At 28.7% G+C, this 19,346-nt stretch overlaps 2 protein-coding genes across 2 annotated transcripts; one reads left to right on the forward strand and one right to left on the reverse strand.

Moving 5' to 3' along the window:
• The first annotated feature begins 23 nt into the window (after positions 1–23).
• On the forward strand, positions 24–13,300 carry LOC113363997 (glycine dehydrogenase (decarboxylating), mitochondrial-like). Its single transcript, XM_026606464.1, has 18 exons — positions 24–114; positions 441–697; positions 1,084–1,162; positions 1,243–1,543; positions 1,675–1,778; positions 2,205–2,326; positions 3,644–3,840; positions 5,778–5,980; positions 6,262–6,494; positions 6,633–6,809; positions 8,155–8,339; positions 8,420–8,561; positions 9,847–10,023; positions 10,108–10,253; positions 10,886–11,033; positions 11,388–11,598; positions 12,526–12,779; positions 12,962–13,300. Exons 2-18 carry the CDS (start codon positions 473–475, stop codon positions 13,070–13,072), a joined length of 3,015 nt encoding a protein of 1,004 aa, XP_026462249.1. The 5' UTR covers positions 24–114; positions 441–472; the 3' UTR covers positions 13,073–13,300.
• A 2,352-nt stretch (positions 13,301–15,652) lies between these two features.
• On the reverse strand, positions 15,653–16,605 carry LOC113364007 (succinate dehydrogenase assembly factor 2-B, mitochondrial-like). The gene is made up of 2 exons (XM_026606471.1): positions 16,477–16,605; positions 15,653–16,149 (listed from the first exon to the last, which is right to left on the reverse strand). Exon 2 carries the CDS (start codon positions 16,118–16,120, stop codon positions 15,653–15,655), a length of 468 nt encoding a protein of 155 aa, XP_026462256.1. The 5' UTR covers positions 16,121–16,149; positions 16,477–16,605.
• Positions 16,606–19,346: the final 2,741 nt, after the last annotated feature.

Consider the following 19,346-nt stretch of genomic DNA (forward strand, 5'->3'; position numbering starts at 1 on the left):
TTGAAGACATTATATTAATCGCCCTTGTGCTAAGAAAATGTGCATAATAATTTAATTGAACTTTAAATAAAAAATAAAATAAATCAGTAATAGCAGTAATAAAATCATTTTATTGTAAGTATTCATAACAAATAAAAAACTAAATTAATAATAATTAATAAGTAAAGAAATAAGTTTGAAGTGAAGTGGAAATTTAGTATTTATAAAAATTGGTTAAAATAATGTTATAAAAATATAACAAGTAATTGAAATGTAATTATAAAAATAAAAATTTGAAGTTTTGTTATATAATTATTTATACACTTTACGGTAGTGATTACGTAAAGGTTTCACAATTAAGTTATATCATATATGCAAGTGTATTATATTGCGTATGATTTTTATAAATAATTCTGAACTCTTATAAAACATGATTTTATCATAAACTATATTCTTGTTAGGTTCAACAAGGGCAGACAAATACACAATAAAAATGCATAAATTAACTTTAAATAGCATGCAAAAGTCATGTGGATTTTATAATATTGTAAAGTGGCATAATACTTCAAAATGGCAAAAGATAATCTGCAGCAACCCTTCATTTTTGAAATATTCTTCACCCTCGCAAGCTTTTTCGAGTAATGCAGATTTTCCAGCGAGACATATCGGACCTCGGGAACATGATATCAAGGATATGCTGGCATTCTTAAACTCTAAGGTCTGTCTACTACTATATAGTGTTATAAGTGGGATCACACATATTACTTGATATTTCAAATTAAAATTAGCAATCATAATCAAATCTCTGGCATATCATCACTGAAACCTAATGTTCTTAAATTAAATAAGATGTAGATAATTATGAATTAGATATCACTGCATGCAATAAATTATATTTTTAGGCAAAGAAATTGATATATGATGTTGTTCGTAGTGATGTATTATAAAATATATGGCAGGATTAATTTCCCAGAAAAATGTGAAATATTGTGTTCTCTACCTCTTAGTCTTTTTTCCAAAAAAATTCTATATTTTATGAAACTAAAGATCTAAGATGAAACAAATACTATATACCTATCTTATGATAATTTATTAAATTTTCAGTCGTTAGATGATTTATCTAATAATGCAGTTCCTTCAGACATTCGAATAAAAAAGCGTATGGAAATAAGTGATCCTTTAAGTATGTAAAATTTTATAACAAACATAAAATATTCTTTTCACATACATTATAATTAAATTAAAACATTATTTTAAATTTAGGCGAGTACGAATTAATCCAAAGAATTCGTAAAATTTCTGAACAAAATCAAATTTGGCGCAGCTATATTGGAATGGGTTATTATAATTGTTGTGTGCCGCATACTATTCTAAGGAATATATTTGAGAATCCAGGCTGGACGACCCAATATACTCCCTATCAACCAGAGATAGCTCAAGGAAGATTAGAAAGCTTACTTAATTATCAAACTATGGTATCCGATTTAACCGGCTTAGACATAGCAAATGCTTCTCTTTTAGATGAAGGTACCGCTGCAGCTGAAGCTATGGGATTATGTCATAGGTGAATAACAAGAGATATTTATTAATTTGGAGCTTCTACATTTATAAATTTTAATTTTTAATTCAAAGAAATATATTAAAAGTAATAAGAATAATATTGGTTTACATACGCCTATTTTCAATTATTTTCAGACAAAATAAAAGAACCAAGATATTTGTTTCTAAAAATTTGCATCCACAAACTATTGCGGTTGTTGTGACAAGAACGGATGCTCTTGGTCTAGAAGCTGTCGTAGGTAAAATAAAATTGTTTATATAAACTACTATTTTTTTAGTAGTCTATAAAAATATGTATTAAAATGATATCACAAGAGATTCGCATGTACTCGTATGTGCAAAAAAGGTTAATACCTTCTTGTGTAATTTTTTTTTAGCACTGGCGGATTTGCATAGGTAATCAAATTATTATCAATTTGGTTATTAACTATTACATGGTTAATACTTTTGTTAATGTAGGATACAAAAAAAAATTATATAGAACTTTTCAACTATTTTATATATTTAGGTAGTAAATATATTTACGTATTAAATGTAATTATCCATGTTTTTGCTATATTATAGCTTCCGCATTTTATTTATATTTAAATTGCATGATATTGTTTTAAAAATTATTTATTGTTCTTTCGTTAAGATTATTATTAAACTTGTCGTTTATATTATAGGGGACATTCATCAAGCAGATTTATCCAATAAGGACTTCGCTGGAATACTGTTGCAATATCCCGATACTACAGGAGACATCCAAAACTTTGAATCGGTTGTGAAAGAAGCTAAGAAAAATAACGTAAGGAAAGTTTTTAAGACAAAAAATTAACTGGATATATTATGTATATTCATTAAACCTTTGGCTACAAAAAAGTTTTCCACAAGAGCGACACTGCTTTAAGAGCCAGCAGATTGTCAAAGTATTTGTTACGTAAAATAGTTTTAGATTTTATGATCATTATCAATAAAAATGTACGTCAAAATTAAATTACACTTTTAAAAACTCAAAATCACAATGACAAATTGAGATTTCAATAATTTAACACAGAGAGTGATAGATAGTGAAACAAAAATTCGACACACTTTATGTCATCTATAGGCGACGCTCGTACACACAGGTTGCATGTAGGCGGCGCTCGTAGCCAAAGGGTTAAAAATTTACTACTTTAAACCTTTAATTAATATTATAAACTCAACATTTATAGTTAAATATAATACACAGATCATCCAAATTATAATTTGAGTCGATGTTACCTACGACGGGAGTAAAAACTAATGTTGTAAAACAAGTCAGTAATTTTATTTCACAATTAGAATAATCTTGTTGTTTGTGTTAACATGTATCCGCTTATCGCAACAAAATTGTATATTAAGATAATCATAAGAAGTAAGTAATAATAAAGAGTAAAAAAATAATTAAAATTTGCACTAATTTATACTTTCTATCTCCCATTTATTCACAAGTTTAAGGGGCACAACTAGTGTGAAGTTTTGAAAAAATCGATTTTTGTTTTTTTTTATATTTCAGTAGATTACATGTAGATTATCATTATTAATCATTATTAAAATTTCAAATTGATATCTCAAATAGTTTTTGAGTTACAGCCATTTAAAATGTAGTTGACATTCGAAAAACGACCAAAATTTTGGGTAAAATTCGACTTTTTTTTAAAAACGCCGCCATTTTGTCAATTTTTTATTTATTTCTTTTATCGTAGTTCATTTTACAGAAAATATTATCTAGTTTAACGAGAATTATTTTTTTTTATTTCATCCACGTAGAAGGCCGAAATCACTGCAGCAGTTAAGGGCCTTTTTTTGTCGCGCCGTTGGAGATCAACGATAACTTAAAAACTATTTAATTTTTTTCTTCAAAAATTTTACTATGTATTCTTAAAACATTTATAAATATATATCTAAAATTTTGAAATGATTGATAAAGTAATTTTTTTAATATAAATTCCCAAAAATTACCTTTTTTTAGGCGGTTACACTAGTTGTGCCCCTTAATTTTAATTTCGTTACTTTGAATTGTATACGATACGTTGTCTTCTTTATTGCCATATACTATATTGATAATACCTGATAAATATAAGGCTTGGTGATTTATTTCTAGACATTGGTTGTTTGCGCAACAGACTTATTGTCGTTGGTTTTGTTGCGTGCTCCTGGAGAATGGGGCGCAGATATATGCGTCGGTACCAGCCAACGTTTCGGAGTTCCATTGGGATACGGTGGACCGCATGCTGGTTTCTTCTCATGCAAAGAATCGTTGGTTCGTCTAATGCCAGGCAGAATGATTGGTGTAACGAGGTAATCTTAAATAAGGAGTGTGGCCTTATTTAAAAATTCAGACTTCTCATATTTATAATATTATCTATGGAAAAATGAACATACTGCACAATTTCTTTCATACTATTACAGGCACAAGCGTTTCGGGGTCGTGGTTTGTCACATCATTAGTGTAAATATAAATAAATATTTTTAATTAACCCTTTACGGCCGGATGGTGACTATATGTCGCCACGTTGAAACCTCTAGTAACGATCGATTGCTCATACAAAAAATATAGTAAATTTAGGAAAAAGATACTAACATATTACTCTTTATTCAAACATATTGGTATCGTGATCATACCATGGTCAGTGCACAGGCCTCTGACTTATAAAGTTTTGTAGAGCAGCGTACCATTTTGCCTTTGTTTGCCTCTGCAAATTGGGGCAACTCTTTTCTATCTGATTGTATTGTTCCAACCGCAATCTAAGAAGTTTCGTTGTCGCATAACTTTTGCAAATAATAGGCTTCTAAAAAAATTATCTGTCCACAACCTAAATATGGCTCATTCGATTTACGCAGCAAAGTCGCTCAAGAGGATATTTGATGCTTTGGTCTCATTCTTGCCCCAGTAGGGAAAATATTTTAGAAAGTACTTGCTTCTAACATCTGCAGCTAATCAAAATGTTATTCCCAATTTTCTTGATTCACATATACTGAGTAAATGGGCACAAATTTCAACAGAATAGTTTGCAATAAATAATTTTGCAGCATTAAATGAAATAATAAATTATAACATGAAAACTTTCCCACCAGATAGATTATGACAAATTTTGATGAAAAGAAAGTAAGTTTCGTGAGTCTAAAACAGTAAGACAATTTAACTCGTATCTGACAAAATAGTTATAGCACATATAAATTATTGGAAGTAAGGCAGTAAGGAGGAAAAGAAATTACTCTTTGTATACCGTTTATTATTTCGTGAAAAACCAAAAAAATATTAAAAAAATGACTTAACTAGTGGGACGCATGGCATCTAGCCTTAAGACAAATTGCTGGAACTTCCCGTACTAAAAATTATTTTTTAAAGATTAACATTTTTGAAAAAAAAATACTCTGAAAAATTAGATTTTTGAGAAACTATAAATTTTTGACAAAAATTTACTTTTTTTGAAAAGACTTTTTGGAGAATTTATTTTGAAATATTTTGGAAATTATGAACTTTTTTTTCAAAGCAATCGTACTGCTTTAACTGCATAGAGACGAAATATCGAAGCGCATAAGTGCGCGTCGCCGTCTAGCGGATAAACATTGGTACGGAACTCATAGGAATGTAAAAAAAAAATTATACTTATTGTTAAAATCTCTATAAAATATTAGATAATTTGATGTGCATGTGTATAATGATCATTTTTGACCGCCAGATGGCATTTTTTTACTTTTTTTACTAGATTTCCTAAACCGGTAGACCTGCCTTCACGAAAATTTGATCAGTTCTTCATCTTGTTAATACAAGTAAAATGTTTTTTTGAAATATTCAAATCGGACGCTCCGTTCTTTTAAAAACTGGGTTACCGTTTTTCTTTTTTTGCCCCATATCTTCGGAACGACTAGACCTGCCTTTGCCAAAAACTAATCAGCACGTCTCCTTATCAATACGAATCGAATTTTTTTTGAATTATTCAAATCGCTTCATTCGTGTTCCCGAAATCGTCGACGAAAATTTGTATCCGCACACACATATACACACGCGCACACAACACATACATCCATTTTTTCTGAAGTATGCCAAAATATTCAGAAACCTCTTAAACGTAAAGTTATATAAAAATTTTCATTTTCGATTTTTTGCGATTAATATAACTTACCCTACGGGAAATTAAAAAAAAATATTATGTATATATCACATTAAAAGTACAAATTAGTCAAATTGACTCGCTCAGTCATTTTAGTGTTAATAAATAATTTCTTGTTAGGGATGCTGATGGGAATCATGCATATAGACTAGCGTTGCAAACTAGAGAACAACATATTCGGCGGGATAAAGCCACAAGTAACATTTGTACAGCGCAAGCCCTACTGGCCAATATGTCTGCAATGTTTGCAGTATATCATGGACCTGAAGGGTTGAAAAAAATTGCACAAAAAGTCCACAAGTCTACACTTACTTTAAATGCAGGTAAAACATAGATATTATTCTTTGTAGAATAATCATTTGATGTCAATTCATATCAATTGTTTTGAAAATCTCAAACCGTTAAAGTTCAAATGATTTAAATTATGACTTAAGTTTCAAAACTCATAATTGGTTCAAACTTTAAACTAAAGCAAAAGCTTTGTAACTTCAGCGAAATTAAAACAATTGACCAAGTTAAAACAAGTCAAAACTGGTTAATGCAAAGATTTTATTTTTGATGAAATGATGTCAACAAAATTTTGACTTTTTTATAAATTTTGTAGGTTTAAAACTAGCAGGTCACGAAGTGCAAAATTCTACGTTTTTTGATACATTGCAAGTTAAATTAAAGAATACAATGACCGTTCAAGATCTTCGGAAGAAAGCCGAAGAGAAGCGCATTAATTTGCGGTACTTTGAAGACGGAACTGTAGGAATAGCATTGGATGAAACAGTTAGCGAGAGCGATTTAAGTGACTTACTAAGCATATTCGGATGCGAAAAAAAGATGGATGAGGTGAATAAAAGGAATTTTAACATATTCGAACATCATAAACGAAAAGCCGAACATCTTGATATCATAAAAACGAATGCGAATTTAAATTTATGTAAATTCCATCGTTCTTGTTTTCATTACATTTATTATCTTTTACAGATATGTCAATCTGATCATATGAAAACTTATGATATAGAAAATAGTGAATTTAAAAGAACTTCAAATTATTTGACTCACCAAATTTTTAACATGTATCACTCAGAAACCAAAATTGTACGTTATATGAAGAGGTTAGAAAATAAGGATTTATCTCTTGTGCACTCAATGATTCCATTGGTAAGTAAAATCGTGCGTGCTTGTCGTTTTCACTGTTTCATATTAGTTTCGAAAATATTTCTTAATATTTTATTTTTAAATATATTTATTTTGCTATTTATTTAAAAGTTCTAATAAAATTTTTCTACTTCGTTAATTTTTGTTTATCTAAACTTGTAACTGTTATACATTACATAAACATCTAAACTTGTCATTTTTATATATCACATAAATGCAATAGTGTATTTTTTTATTCATTTATTTATTATTATTTATTTCTTCCTTAGATCTTTCAATATTACACCAGTTATATAATTACATCCAATAATGTAACCATCTTGTTGACAAATTCGATGTAAAACACTAAAAGTTATGTTACACCTTTTCCTTATAAAAGGATTTTGAGATAAATAAGATACCCTTGTCTGCTTTTTCACTTATTTGTATATAGGTTGTAAGGCATTCAAAAAAATATATATCGTGTGCGTACCTAATAAAAATAATATAGTGCTAAGTAATTTAATTGCAATCAGTGCAGTATCTAATATATTTAATTTAAAAACATTTAATTTTATCATTTTATAACCAACTTTATATTTAAAATTATGTGTTTTGAATGCCGTTTTTAATATCACTTTAATATATAGAGCAATGAGCAACATTTCGGCAATATTGAATATAATAATAAACATATAAGGAAATCAATACTTTATGGCATTATGCTTTTCATTTCATAACATAATATAATTTAATTCGCAGATTTTTTGAAAAACCATTTTTTACCTTTTGATTCCTATTGTAAATTGTTACACTAGTAGAAATTCAATTGAATGTTCAGTCGTTGTTCCCAAAACCTGGAAGATCCACTAATAGCAACAAATATATACTACACATAAAAAACATATACATACATTTTTTTTGAGATATGCAAAAATGAACAAAAAATTTGGAAACGTGAAAAAACAATTTTTTTTGCGATTTCAATAACTCACCATGAGTAGGAATTATGTGTACCCAGAATTCTGTATATACGGTTATCTTAAGATATCCTGAAAGGTATATACGCCATGTGTAAAAGTCAAAAATATTTTTCAAAATTTCTTTGAGAAACCAATTTATATGGTTGAGATGATGCAAATCTGCGAAAAACATGTAAGATTAGTAAGAGGTTTATTTTATCGAACTCAACATTTATAACCACTTGAACCGTTGGTTTAAGAAACCTTAATTTTCTTGCAGAACCATTCAATATATAGATCTATGTAACCCCTATTTATCTATATTCTACTAGTCCATTAATGACTTAAAGCTATGAATGCATATAGTACATAATGTTTGTACTTACAGATAAATGTTAATCTTATAGGGTTCCTGTACAATGAAATTGAATTCTACTACTGAAATGATGCCATGCTCGTTTCAACATTTCACAGAAGTGCATCCATTCGCACCACGCGAGCAGGCTGCAGGATACCACTTCATGTTCAAAGAGCTTGAGAAAGACTTGTGCGCCATCACGGGATACGATAGAGTTTCTTTTCAGCCAAATAGGTGAAATACAATCAGTCCCATAAATCATCTCGAATATTGCATTATTTTCCATTTTTTATTTGAATTTTCTATACTTTCAGCGGTGCCCAAGGTGAATATGCTGGCTTAAGAGCAATCAAAGGTTATCATGAATCCTTAGGTGAGGGGCACAGACACATATGTTTGATACCCGTTTCCGCCCACGGTACTAACCCCGCCTCGGCTCAAATGGCTGGCATGAAGGTACTTCAACAATAATATTAATAATATTTAGCTAATTCAGAAGAAAAATATAAACTAGTGGGGCGCATGGCATCGTGCCTTAAGGAAAATTGCTGGAACTTCCCGTATCAAAAATTATTATTTTTTTAAAAACTATTAACATTTTTGAAAAAATTTTACTTTGAAAAAATTAGATTTTTGAGAAACTATAAATTTGACAAAAAATTACTTTTTTTGAAAAAAAAAATTATTAAAAAAAATGTTTTCTTTTTTGACATATTTTGGAAATTCTGAACTTTTTTTCAAAGCAATCTTATTGCTTTAACTGCATAGAGACGAAATGTCAAAGCGCGTAAGCGCCGCGTTGCCGTCTAACGGATTAACATTGGTACGGTACCCATAGGAATGTAAACAAAATTTATACTTATTGTTAAAATCTCTATAAAATATCTGATAATTTGATGTGAACAACATTTTTAACTAACATTTTTTTTACTTTTTTCATTAGATCTCTGAAACCGCTAGACCTGCCTTCGTGAAAATTAATCAATTTTTCATCTTGTCAATACAAGTAAAATGTTTTTTGAATTATTAAAATCGGACGCTCCGTTCTCTTAAAAACTGAGTTACCATTTTTGGCACTTTTTGTCCCGTATCTTCGGAACGGCTAAGCCTACTTTTGCCAAAAACTAATCAGCACGTCTCCTTATCAATACGAATCGAATGTTTTTTGAATTATTCAAATTGGTTGATCGGTGTTCCTGAAATCGTCGACGAAAATTTGTATCCGCACACACACACGCACACACACACACATACACACATACACACACACACACACATCCATTTTTTAAGGTATGCCAAAATACTCAGAAACCTTTGAAACGTAAAGATATATAAAAAATTTCATTTTTGATTTTTTTGCGATTGCTATAACTTGCTCTACGGGAAGTTAATTATATTTCATCAGACAAAAATACCAATCTAAAGCGTTATTTAATAAAAAAAATCATATTAGACACCAATAATATAATTTCTATTGTGATATGAAATTTCTATCAATGTGAAATTCAATAAATCTATGAAGATGACTGATGATTTTATTTAGCAATCAATTTAGTTTTGATGTCTAATAAATGTTAAGTTTTTTTCGGAAGGTTTCAAAAATGTTGAAGATCCAATTATTTTTTGTTAATTTGTGCATTTTTCTTTTATACTAATCTTTAGTTGCTTTTCTTGCTTTGTTCTGATGGTCAGAGAAACTATGTGATTACTTGTATTTTGAAGTCACGTGTGAGTGTTTTAGGTGGAACCTATTAAAGTCACGTCGGATGGGCTAGTCGACTTAGATTATTTGAAGCAACAGCTAGAAAAACACAGCAAGAATATATCTTGCCTTATGATTACATATCCATCAACATATGGAGTTTTTGAGGAGACAATTGGCGAAGTTTGCCGTTTGGTGCACTTGCACGGTGGACAGGTATAAAATTTAAATAGACAGTGAGAAACATCGATTTTTAATAGTTATGAAATATAATTAATTTTGTGTCCAATTTTGTTGAAGGTTTACCTGGATGGCGCGAATATGAATGCACAAGTTGGATTATGCAGGCCCGGAGATTATGGCTCAGATGTTTCTCATTTGAATTTACATAAAACGTTTTGTATTCCCCATGGAGGAGGCGGCCCGGGTATGGGACCCATTGGCGTGTGAGTATTTTATATTAATAATTGTACACACACACACATATATATATATATATATATATATATATATATATATCGAAAATTATTCTCATCATTCAGAATTTTGATCAATTTTATTATATAAACAAATTTCCTAAGGCCTATTATATTTTAGATTTTTGTTAAGACCATGAAACTAATCATGGGCTTCACTAATCTCATTATTAAAATCGTAAAATATTTGATATGATTAATTTAATATGATTGAATTTTGAAAATTGGTTCAAGATTTTTGATGAAAACGTTAACGAAATGTTTTGCAATTTTCCGCTAATTGTATATTTTGCTGTCAAACGGGTCAGATAACTTGAAAAGTCGAGAAAACATAAAGAAACACCAAAAAGTTAAAAAGATAATTGTTACTGTAAAATATATTTGTATATATACGATTTTAAACTGCAAATTCAATTGGATGCATGAAGGTCTCAGAAATCTAAAACGTGATAAAAATATCTATCTTATCTATCATAAATCTAGAGCAATAGATATATAAATGCAAAAATATATATCTAATAAAATCTCACTTCCTCCGCGACATTATTATGTTTATTATGCATTATTATGAACATATTATGAATTACGTTTTGTTATTACAGCAAAAAGCATTTAGAACCATTTTTACCTAGTCATCCTGTAATAGACCCATTGGCAGATTTGGGAAACAAAGCTAGTTCATTTGGTGTTGTAAGTGCTGCTCCATATGGATCTTCTTCCATACTTCCGATCAGTTGGGCTTATATAAAGGTACATTTTACAAATGTTTACCAGAATTAAGCATTTTTATTTTAATACTTATTTATTGCATATTATATGCATGTATTTCTTTACTGTTATTTGGTTGTAGACCGTGACATTTTTACTTTAATGATTTGTTATTTTTTGAGCTGCAGCTATTGTTTATTTTACCGTTGATCCGCGTTTTTTCTTAATGGACTAAAAATGTCATATTATGGTCTAACTTAAAATTTAATTACATATTTTTTTCTTTTTCTCGTAAATAATAAATTTCATAAATAGTTTTTGGTAAATCTCAAGTCATTAAAATTATTGTTAAAATAATATAAAAAATAATAATTAATATTTTAATTAATTGTTCAGATGATGGGAGCAGATGGACTTCGTAAGGCGACGCAAGTTGCAATACTTAACGCAAATTATATGAGCAAAAAGCTCGAACCATATTATAAAACTTTATTTAAAGGTGATAAAAGCAACCTTTGCGCACATGAATTCATATTAGATGTGAGGGATATTAAGAAAACTGCGAATGTTGAAGCAGTCGATATTGCAAAACGTCTGATGGACTACGGTATGTACAATAATCGCACAAATTGCGATTCGATCAAATTGACATGGCAAAGAATATATAAAATATTCTAGATACTTTTATAGCGGGTTTTTGTTAATACTTGTGATTGCACATTTCTACACTAGTAGCACCTTAAGGAGTAACACCACTGAAATAGCCCAAAAAACGTGTTTTGGGCATTTTTGGTGAAAGAAAAAGTAATAAAATTCTGATAGTAGAGCAAGTTCATTTGGTGTATATTTAAATAGGAATAAAAAATTATTATAACAAGATATTCAAAAATGAAGGCACCACTGCCACTTCTGCGAGACACGTAAAATTTGGATTTGCACGTAGAATTTAGATTTGCATAAAATTTTGATTTTTACGAAAAAGGACTTATAAAAAAAATAATGCTTATAAACTAACCTTAATTTTTAATGATTAAATTAACATATCAAAAATTTCCTACACACTTTTCTTCAAAACCTTATTTTAAAAAATTAGAACAAACAAATTTGAATGAAAATTGTTAGAGATTCATCAGCGTTCGGTATGAAAAATCGAGTTTTGAGAAAAACTTGGGTGAGTTCAAAATTACGAAAAAATAATACTTTGAGGTATGAGATATTTTTTCATATATTCTAAGAGTTTCAACTTTTTTAGACTAAAAAATCGTTTGTTCCAAACATTTACAGTGATAATGTGCTCAATTAATAATTAAGATTTGATCAAGAGCATAACATCTATCATATATTATTAGTAGATAATAAATATTAAATTCGACAACATTTCGAACATTTAGATATTTATTGTAATAATATGCTTCAGAAAAATGTATTTTTAACCTAAGCACTTAAATCTAATAAGATATCGTTTTTATTTTATATGAATTATAACATTAGATATTGATAACAAAATTAATTAATAAATTCAAACGTTGAATAGGATTTCACGCACCTACCATGTCTTTCCCTGTGACCGGAACTTTGATGGTTGAACCCACAGAGTCGGAAGACAAGGAAGAACTCGATAGATTTTGCGAAGCACTCATATTAATTCGTAAAGAAATAGCATTAATTGAGGAAGGAAAATTAGATAGACAAAACAACCCATTAAAATTATCTCCACACACACAACGACAGGTTACAATGGAAAATTGGACAAGAAAATATTCAAGAGAAATGGCAGCTTTTCCAGCGGTTTGTTAATTTTAAACTAATAATTTAACTATAAATTTTCTTTAAAATTATTTTTATGATTGGATAATTTATATATATATATATATATATATATATATATGTGTGTGTGTGTGTGTGTGTGTGTGTGTGATATGTGTATGCGCATATATTTGATATGAAAGTAATATATTTATTATTTACAGCCGTTTGTTAATCCGGAAACTAAAATTTGGCCAACTGTTGCCAGGATAGATGATATCTATGGAGACAAAAACTTAGTATGCACGTGCCCACCAATGTCATCCTACACATAAATTATTAATATTCAAACTAGAAAATTGCCACAAATTGAACATAATAATACTAAAATAATGCATACTTCAACATAAATCATAAAATGCTAATAGTAACAAATGATAAAATTTGGACCTACCACCATTATTTGTTGTGGAACTAATTGAAATTTATTAAGCATGCTTCAATCTCTCGTAGGTTTTTGATATGCGATAATTACTTATTTATTTTTATAATAAAAACAAATGTTTCTCAGAGTTTGTCGATTTGTTTAAATTTTACTATTTTCAGTCATGTTTTTCAATCATGTTGGATCGAAACTACCCAGTAAACAATACATGTTGCCGTAATGAAACTTGTGAGTTACAAAGTTATATAACAAATGTTAACTAAAATTTACATAAGCGCAATGTAACTTTGAGTTAGAAAGTTATATAACAAATGTTATCTAAGTGTAATATACGCGCAATATATATCGATAGTTACAATGTTACATAACAAATGTTAACAAAGTAAGTGTAATATACGCGCAATGTATATCAGGAGTTACAAAGTAATGTACTATTGTTACCTTATATAATAAATGTGCAATGTTTTGTTAGAAAATATTTTCCACAATTTTCTCGACGTTTCTAGTCATTCTGGGTCGAATTTGGAAATTTGAAAAAAGTATAAGTGTGTGATGTGAGCCGACTTTTTTCAAAAATGGCTGGGCCGATTTCAAAAATTTAAAAGCCATTTCATGAAACTCTATGACGACTTGCGTTGATTAGATTTTCGAGAACGATCGGCCAAGAATTAACAGAAAAGTGCTAAAAATTATGTCCACGAAAGTGATCCGTTAATCTTACGTTTTTATTTCAAACGAGACTGATGCTTAACTTAAGAATTGTTTCGATTTTTGCTACCCCGAGACCTCACGCGTCTTTATTTATAGATTATCTTCATTTTTTTTTCTAAAGCAATAATTTTTGTATTTCATCTATATGAATTTGGGCATAACAACGCTTTTTGTAGTTTACACCAATATCGAATCGTTGAATTGATTAAATTTCATAGAGCTTACAAGTGTGTCTTGTAAGTGAATATTTATTATAAATTGTCAAAAGTACCATTTGGTGATGTTGGTTGGAGATCTGACGTATTTTTGCTTTGCCGTAAATAGTTTTTCAAAAAAAATATAGTTGTTTAAAGTTTTTTATGTTTTTTTATAATGTCAATTTACTATATAGGAGATCTTAGATCTTTAATTCATGTTGTTGTTCTGGGATAACATGAGAAACTAACTTAAAAATCTTTAAAGACTTTTATAGCTTTGGAACAAAAATATTTATATATTTTCTTAACTATAAAATTTGGATTAAAATCCGATATCGATAATTATGTATAAATAATCTTACATTTTTTAAAACATTTATCTTTTTTATGAACTTTTATAATACTTTAAGTAATAAGTTACATATGAGTGACAAGTGTGTGTTATAGAGTTCCTCTAATACGAAAGTGTACAACCAAATATTCAACTAAGCACATAATTGCATCGATCATGCTGATTAGTTTTTGGTAAAGATCGGCCGGGCGGTTTCTTGTGATTAAATGTTAAAAATTTATTTTGTTTTTAATTAGAATTAACATGGTAACAGGGTTTATGTTCTAAAGAAACAAATATTCGAATATATATATATATATATATATATATATATACACATCATATATATATACAGTAGAACCTCGATTATCCGGACCTCGGTTATACGGATTCGCGATTATCCGGACATAATCGCGTCGGAACTTGCATATTCTGATGTGCATATATACATTAATACATTCTCTGTTTTAACGTGCATACATACATTTTTAAAGGGTGGTGTTATCCCTTAAAGATAAAATAAATGTTATAGAATCATTGAAAAAGGCGAAACCGGCCGTAAGTTAGCTTATAGGTATGGTGTAGATATAGATACATCCACTATAAGCGATATTAAAAAGAATGCCGATTCAATTTTGTTGTACACTTGCAAGTTAGATTGTAAAGAGGGTAGTGAAAATCGGAAAATGGTGAAGAGACCGAAAAATAAACTCTTAATATAATATGTATAATGTAATCTAAGTAAATATGTAAGTGTTAATTTTCTAATAAACATCGATTTTTATTGATATCTAGGTATGCATTTGTTATTTTTGATAAACAAAACATTATGCTTCATAATTTGGATTATCCGGATTTTCGATTATCCGGATGCCCATCGACAACAATTAGTCCGGATAATCGAGGCTCTACTGTATATATATATATATATATATATATATATATATTACGAAGCATGTGCTCCCACTGATTTTAAAACAGAGCTGTAGTTTCTATTCAATGCTATATTTTTTTTTTAATTTAAATTTGGGCAGTATAGTAATACTGATTAAAAAGCTTATTTATCAATGTGTAATAATTTACTATATTCAATATTTAATTAAAAAATATTCAACATTAATATGCTCGAGATGAACATAAACAATAAAGAACTATATAATTTAAAATATCAAACACAATATCTATTATATGTCATTCATTTCTAACTTATATTAAAATAAATATAACAAAATTAATGTTCATGTAAATCAGGTTGTCGAAATCGTTGTTCTTTATCTTTGTTGCTAACATGTTCTTTTAGCAATTTCATAATGTTATTATCAAACTCATTTGGTACAGGCTTGTGTCCAGTCGCCCAATAATAAATATCCCAATCATTTAGTGGTAAATTTATGAGCTTATCATACTCTTCTGTTTCTTCTATTGTCATGCCATTCAAATATTTAGCTGCAAATGTGCTTAGCAATAAGCAGTTTTCTAACATTCCACGTTTGCGTGATTGATATAAAAGCCTGGCCTTTTTCTGGTTCAAAGATTCATCCCTTTTAATATTATACTGAGGGATTGGAGGCATTTTAGAGTCATCTACTTCCAATGATTCAAATTCTGGTGTCTTTGTTGCACATAACATTCGAAAAACAATGGGGACATTTTGAAAAAATATGCTTGTTCTACAATTTCTCGCAGCTATCATGGACATTGCTAATACTTCAAAAAATTAGTTTTCAACTAAAATAGAATAATATAAGTAACAAAAATGTTGGTCTTTCATTTAATAAAAGAACTCATAAAATAATGTCTCTCAGATAACTTTATTGAACATCTAAAAATCTTTAAAGAGAATGATATGTAGTGCAATATATTTTTCGAAATCGTATATATATATATATATATATATATATATATATATATATATATATTCTTTTTCGAACAACAATTTACGATTAGAACTTTTAGTGGTAAAAATATTATCGAATAAAACTTATTATACTTCTGAATTTTAGAGTCCAATGTTTTTTATATATAATCATTTTCTAATTAATTTGTTTTACGAACCTGATCTACAAAAAGAAATATTGCACGGCCCAGAGATTTTGATTTTACATAACCTCGACTGACAAAACAAAACACTGACATAATGACAGGCTGACAGATGACAGTTGACAAACAGACATACTAAAATAGTTATACACAAATACATGCACATAGATAAGTACACATTTTGGTTATACACATAGATAAAGGAAGAGTATAAACAAGTATAAACATATTAGTATAAAACATACAAACATTTATACTTATTTATCTATGCATATTACTCTTCTTTTATCTAAGCATATTAGTATATTGTCTAGGAATGAAAAATCTGGATATGTGTGTGTGTGTGTGTGCGGATACAAATTTTCGTCGACGATTTTGGGAAGACCGATCAACCGATTTAAATAATTGAAAAAACATTCCATTCGTATTGATAAAGAGACCTGCTGATTAGTTTTTGGCGAAGGCAGGTCTAGCCGTTCCGAAGATACGGGGCAAAAAGTGGCAGAAACGGTACTAGCTTAATAGATAAAAGAAGAGGATAGAGATCGCTTTTAAAATAACGGAGCGTCCGATTTTAATAATTCAAAAAACATTTTACTTGTATTGTCAAGATGAACTGATGATTAAATTTTTGGGAAGGGCGGTCTAGCGGTTATGGACTCTCAATAAAATAAGTTAAAAAAATGCTATTTGGTGGTCACAAATATTCATTAAACAAATTAAAGTAAATTTTTTTGGGTTTCGTACCAAGATTTTTAATTTTGAAGTTCATTTATATGGTTCAAACAAATATCCTCGACATTTTCGATAGTATGGAATACCCGATTTGTATCATTGAAAAAACATTCGGTTCGTACGCAAGGCATTTTTGCAAAAGGTACATCTTATCCTTCCGGAGATATGGAGCGCAAAGGGTGTAAAAATGTTCATGCTGCTTTTGAAAGAACGGATCATCCGATTAGATTAATTCAAAAAACCTATTGCTTGTGTAGATGGTGTGCAAAAAATGGTTTTACAAAAAATTTCGTAGTTTTGAAAATTTTCAAAAAACTAACATTTTTGAAATTTTTCATAATCTGGAAATAAAATCTAAATTTCAAAAAATTTGAAAAATACCGAAATTAAAAAAAAAGATTACTTACAAAATGTCTTTATAATAAATAATCTATTTGAAATTATTCAAAACAATTATTGATTATTTTTATTCCTCAAATTTTTAATTATGGTAGGGAAGTTTCAGCTAATTGCCTTAAGGCACAATGCCATGCGCCACTAGTTTTTTTTCAAAACGATAATTTTATTCAATTGTCTGGAATGGGAAATAATCTCATCAACTGGCAAAAATTATTCACTGTCAATTTCATTAATGTGGTGAACTTTAACTCACAATATCAATATATGCTCGATAATATATGAGAGTAATGTGGTCCCCTGAAATAGGCATAAATGAATAATATAACATATATTGTAGATCACATATTATACAAAAAAAAATCATTAAAGTTTGCGCATATTGTTTATTAATATGTATACTTAAAAAGGTACACAAATTGGTTATAAAAACAATTACTAAATATTCAAGTTATTGCAGTTACATTTGCACAGAAAACCATTTTCAGCCACAGATTTCACATCCTCAAATATATTAAATTTTTTTTGAAAATCATATTTCATTTTACTTTATTATATCTAGTTTCTCCCTTTTAAAATCATGCATATTCATTTTTGCTTTAAATATATTAATACAATTGTAATTTAATTTAAGTTTAATTATTAATCACAAAACCCTTATGGTACAAATTAAAATATTTAATCACATCAGTAACTTAATTATTAATGAAAGGAACTATCTAAATATCTTTATAATAAATATGTTCATCACACTTGTTAAGTCAATATCCTTCTGCTTTACCGAGATAAACTTTTCCTTCACATATAAAATCTTATTCAATAATAGTTGATTATTTTTAACTAAATTTAGCTAAGTGCCAGCTTTACATTTCAAGTCAATATTCTCCTGCTTTAGAGAGATCAACTCTTCCTTCATTCTTAAAATCTCATTCATTAATAGTTCATTATTTTCGGCCAAAATACTATTTTCCTTCATTACCTTCTTTTCATTCTCTCTCAGTTCTCTTATAACTTGATTATCACTTGATACATAGATTCCTGCAAAAAATATTTGTAATGTAATTGTGATCATAAAATAAATGCTTAATTAGCATGATAGCTTACCGCACTGTCCCTGAATTTATGTTTTAGTATGTCCATTTGTGCTTTCATGTGCTGGGAATCTTTTTTAGACTTTTCCTCTATTGAATTACAAGATATGCGTAATTTATCACAGTCCCGTCTAAATTAAAATTATAAAATAACTATCTAATTAACTGAATATTTATTTTTATTGGTAATGATTCAAAAACATGCTATTCGTTTTGTTTTATGAGAATTGAAATATTGCTCTAGTATCTGGAACATATATAAAATCATAATCTGTAGTGCTATAATCAATTCAATTCAAACTCTGTTAGCAAAAAACTTTGTGAATGAGATTGGACAGCTTTCACAATACTTACTTTAGTTTTGTTTTTTCCTTGTTATCACTTTCTAGTTTACTTTTTAATTTGTTACAATTCATTTGTAATGCTGATATTTCAGTATTGCTAATTTGCAGTTCCCTTTTAAATTTGTTGTTCAATTTCTAAAAAGCAGTAAGTGATAAGTAAGCTTTGCTTCATTATATATATATATATATATATATATATATATATATATATATATATATTATTAGCGGTAATAAAACGGTGATGGAAATAATAAGCAAGGGAGGGGAAGAAAATTATTGTTTTTGTGATGCTCTCATACCATGGATCTTCCTTCCCAGA

Source organism: Ctenocephalides felis, unplaced genomic scaffold (assembly GCF_003426905.1).
Source record: "Ctenocephalides felis isolate EL2017-DRISC unplaced genomic scaffold, ASM342690v1 CF-g0.4_SCAFFOLD_00369, whole genome shotgun sequence".
NCBI lineage: Eukaryota > Metazoa > Arthropoda > Insecta > Siphonaptera > Pulicidae > Ctenocephalides > Ctenocephalides felis.

Coding starts and splice junctions, on each gene's coding strand:
- LOC113363997 (XM_026606464.1), top strand. CDS start 473: ATGCATAAATTAACTTTAAATAGCATGCAAAAGTCATGTGGATTTTAT. Junction 6,810..8,154: donor TGCACTCAATGATTCCATTG/GTAAGTAAAATC, acceptor TTAATCTTATAG/GGTTCCTGTACAATGAAATT. Junction 8,340..8,419: donor GTTTCTTTTCAGCCAAATAG/GTGAAATACAAT, acceptor CTATACTTTCAG/CGGTGCCCAAGGTGAATATG.
- LOC113364007 (XM_026606471.1), bottom strand. CDS start 16,120: ATGTCCATGATAGCTGCGAGAAATTGTAGAACAAGCATATTTTTTCAA.